Here is a 4,267-nt window from a genome sequence, read left to right as displayed (position 1 = left end):
GCTCATTGGGAATATCTGGGGAGGTCTGAGAATACCGCCCACTCCAGCCTCCTGGGTCCCCCCCAGACCGCTCCCCAAGCCCAGGCCTCCCGCACGAACAGCTCCTCGGTGACGGGATGAGCCAGGGGCGGCCCAGATGAAACTGCCGAGCCCCGTTTTCTCTCCCCACTTGCCCCACGGGAGCCTTCTCTGCGGCCCCTCTTCCCTCCCGGGGAGGTGGCCCCCAGCTCTGAAACCCTAAGTAATATCGGTGGTAAGAATACAGGGAGGGCGCACCTACCATGGCAGGAGACTCTTACATCACCTTCTTACCGACTCCTGACAACGCGGGGAGGCCGTGATCACCACTCGAGCTGAGGAGACCGGCTCAGAGAGGTTAAGTCACACGCCCAAGACCGCACAGCAGCACGAACCCTCTCTGCCTCTGAGGCCCACTCTCTCCATCAAAGCAGGCCCCTGTCCCAGGGCCAGGCTGAGCCTTGCCCCCAAGCCAGAGAGGACTGGCCGGCCCAGGTGAGCTGCACCTCAGTCACAGGTAGTAGTAGCTGCCGAGCGCCTGGCCCGGCCCTGAGCCGGGTGCGTGGCCCTCATTCTCTCCGCAGCATCCGGAGGGGGACCCGGCAGATCACTAACTGGCATCGAGCCGCCGAGTGGTGAGTGGAAGCTCAAACCCGGGTCGGTGCCCGCCACACCCTGGTCCCACCTGGAGCTGGACGGGGCGGAGCTGCCTCCCTGCTCTTCTTCCTCACAGCGGAGGGCTCTCCAGGCAACCCTGCCAGCCCCAGCCCAGGCCCCCCGCAATGCGGCTCCCTATCCAGGTGCAGTTCTCCCCTGGTGCTCCCCCCCTCTCCTGACACCAGCCCACTCCCTTTGAGCCTCAGTTTTGGCATCTGCCGAATGGGACCGTGAGACCTAGCTCTCGGGGTTCCTGGGAGGGTTAAATGGTTCAGGTCCCTTCCATAGTCCTGCTCTGCAGTCTGGCCCCTGGCCCTGCTGCTCTGGGGCCTACAAAGACCTCTTGCCCCCTCCCCTTCCTCCAAAAGTTGGGGTGGAGTCCCGGTGACTAGAGTCCAGATGACCCCCGCCCACCTGAGGCCCCTCTGGTCACTTGGCTCTTAGCTCCCAAACAAGGTGGCCTGGGGGGAGGGGCCAGTGGGCGTCACCATGGACGCAAGCAGTGCCGTGTGCTTTCTCCCAGCCTTTCAGAACCAGAGCCTGGAGCCCTAATTAACCAGCTGGGACAGCTTCAGGAGCTGTTTCCATGGCAACCAAGCAGGCCACCCCCACCACGCCCCCAGGGAGGTGCTGCCGGAGCCCCTGCTCAAGCAGAAGCATCAGAAAGCATCTGGACTCTGGCGGAATAGCTCAGCTGGTTAGAGCATCGTCCTGATACCCCAAGACTGTGGGTTCAATCCCTGGTCAGGGCACAGATAAGAATCAACCGCGCAGCCGGCGTAGCTCAGTGGCTGAGCATCGACCTATGAACCAGGAGGTCACGGTTCGATTCTCGGGTCAGGGCACGCGTCCAGGTTTCGGGCTCGATCCCCAGTGTGGGGTGTGCAGGAGGCAGCTGATCAATGTTTCCATCTCTCTCTCCCTCTCCCTTCCTCTCTGAAATCAATAAAAAGAAAATATTTTTAAAAAGAATCAACCAATGAATGGATACATGAGTGGAACCACAAATCGATGTTTCTCTCTCTCTTCCTCTCGCAAATCAACCAATCCATAAATTGTTAAAAGCAGCACGTGGGCAGTGCCAGGGCGGAGAGACTCAGGTGGGGGTGTGGTCCAGCCTCCTCTCCGACTCTACCTTTGGCCAAACCAAAGGTGTGGGTGCCCAGGCCTTCTCCTGACCCCCAGCTTCAGACAGCCTGGGCCGGGGGCTCAGACAGCAGTTACTTCTGCCCTGCGCACCTTCATCTTCACGGCTGACGCTAATAACCTGCCTGTGGCCTGGGGCTGGGCAAGTAGGCCTGCCGGCCACCCAGAGGGTCCGCTGGGCCCGCGAGAGGGCAGAGGCCTGCACTGCCTTCCTCTGCCTGGCTTGCGCCCCTCCCTGGGAAAGGGCCGTCCCTTCTGGGAACCCGGCTACCGGGAAGCTGGAGCCAATTAAGAGCCTGTGCAGGGAGCAGGCCGGCTGTGGCAAAGCCTGTCCAGAGGGAGGCCTGTCCATCCGCGGGAGTCGGGAGGACAGGAGGGCAGTGGAGAGCCAGGCTCGAAAGGGCCTGGAGGGCGGGGCAGAGGGGGAGGTGAGGAGGCCCGAGGGAGACCAGATCTAGAGCAGGGAGATCGGACGCTCTAGTCTGCACCCCAGAGAAATGTGGACGCGTAGGCCCACCGCAGGCCGGCTGTCTGGGATCCTGCGTCTTTGTTGTTAATCCTCACCCAGGGGTATTTTTTCCATTCATTTTTTAGAGAGCATGGAAGGCAGGGAGGGAGGTGGGGGGGAGAGAGAAACATCAATGTGAGGGAGACACATCAATTGGTTGCCTCCTGCATGTGCCCCGATTGGGGCTGGGGATCGAACCTGCACCCCAGGTATGTGCCCTTGACCGGAATTGAACCCACGACCCTTTCGGTGAGCAGGTCAATGCTCTATCCACTGAGCCACACAGGCCAGCGCGGCTGGGAAATCTGCATTTTAACAAGATCCCCGGGCTGGGCTACAAAAGGGCAGTGGGGATGGATGGTTAGAACCAGCCGGAACCCCAAATGGCAAAGGTGGGGCCTGGGGGCTCTGGGGCCCTCAGGGAGGGCGGGGGCTTTGGTGCCAAGGCTGTGGGCAGGGAACTCTGAGCTGCCTGCTGTCAGCACTGGCCAGGGCCTGGGAGCCCACCCAGCCCCTTCCTTCTCGCTATGGGGGAGGTGGAGGGGGGCCTCATCCAAGGAGGGGAAGTGACTTGTCCCAGGTCATGTCCAGTAGGAACCTCGCTGGCCCTGGGTCCCCCCCTCCCCGAGCCTTCCTGGCGCTTCTGAGCTGCCACAGCTCCCACTGGCTCCTGCCTTTGGAAAGCAGAGGGGCAAATAGCTGTGACCCACGGATGCTGCCACCAGGGGGCGCCAGGTGAAGCCACAGCCTCTGCCTTGGTGAAAGAAAGCAGCACCCCAGAACCACAGGCTGGGACCCCGGTGGGGGGTGCAGACAGGACAGCCAGCACAGCTGTCCCCTCCTAGGGATCAGGACCGGGCCGTGCCTGCGCTCCGGCTCTCTGGACCTCAGCGGGCCCCGCAGCAGTGGGGCTGGGAGGGTCCCGGGATGGGGATCTGAGACCTGCTCCACTGGGAGGGAGCTCTGCTCCCTGGGCTCCGCTCAGAGGAAGGGCACCTTCTGCCCCCGTCCTCTGTCCACTCGCCTTCCCTCGAGGGCCCTGACAACCTCCCACACGAGTAGCTTTCCTTAGGCCCCTGTTCAGTCCAGAGAGAGACGGGGGGACACGATGGGCCTTCATATTCTCGCTTGACAGATGGGGAAACTGAGGCACGAGAGGCTGCTGTGATGAAAGAGCTGGTCACCACGCTGGGTCCCCTGCCTGCGTGGACAGCTCCCACGCGGCCACCCACCTCCACACGCGCCCCTCCCCTGCCCGGCCGCGCAGCCTCTCACCATGAGCATCTCGCTGGTGAGGGAGTTGACGAGGTCCGAGACGGAGGAGCGCGGCTCGGTCCGGCGGTCAGACTCATCGTGCGGCGTCTGGCTGGGCACTGGAGTTGTGTTTACTGCCTTCCCTCCTGCAGGCAACCTGGGGGCCGGGGGGGGGGGGGGGTCCCAAAGAACGAGCCTGGGGGGGGGGGGCGGGCGGGGCTGGGCTCCGTGGGCGGCAGGCCCCGCTCTCAGCCCCCGGCAGCGGCCGCCTGCAGGCCAGCAGGAACTGTGTTCTTGTCCACGGGAGGCCTGCTCCCGCCCCGCCCCACCCGCCCCGGTGTGAGGGGCCTGGACTGTACCTGTTCCCCAGAAAGCCCTCACCCTCCATCCCTGCCTGCATGTGGCCTCTGAGCCTGCCTCCCTCCCCAGGGCCGCCTCCCTGCTGCCCCAGCCTGGGCGGGAGCCTGGGTGGGAGCCTGGGGGCGGAGGCTCGGGTGGTGAACGCTCCGTCGCTCTCTCCGCATCATTACCCTCTGCAAACACCCAGGGTGCCTCTCCCCCGGACGCCCCACCTGTGTTTGCCCAGGCTCAGCGAGAACACAGGTGCCCTCTGGACGCCAGACCGACCGGGTGAGGTCAGGCCCCTGTCCTCGCAGCTCTGCCCAGCAGAACTGTCTATGCCGA

General features: G+C 63.8%; 1 protein-coding gene across 1 annotated transcript in view; it reads right to left on the bottom strand.

Moving 5' to 3' along the window:
* Positions 1-3,971, bottom strand: part of LOC102422367 (synaptotagmin-7-like) — a 9,604-nt gene extending 5,633 nt beyond the window's left edge. The window contains 2 exon segments of the mRNA XM_023748864.1: positions 3,605-3,779; positions 3,943-3,971. Coding sequence (XP_023604632.1) covers positions 3,605-3,779; positions 3,943-3,971 — 204 coding nt within the window.
* Between the last annotated feature and the right edge of the window lie 296 nt (positions 3,972-4,267).

The sequence above is a fragment of the Myotis lucifugus genome, unplaced genomic scaffold (genome assembly GCF_000147115.1).
Source record: "Myotis lucifugus unplaced genomic scaffold, Myoluc2.0 scaffold_1974, whole genome shotgun sequence".
NCBI classification, from domain to species: domain Eukaryota; kingdom Metazoa; phylum Chordata; class Mammalia; order Chiroptera; family Vespertilionidae; genus Myotis; species Myotis lucifugus.
This window is presented reverse-complemented; position numbering and strand designations above follow the sequence as displayed.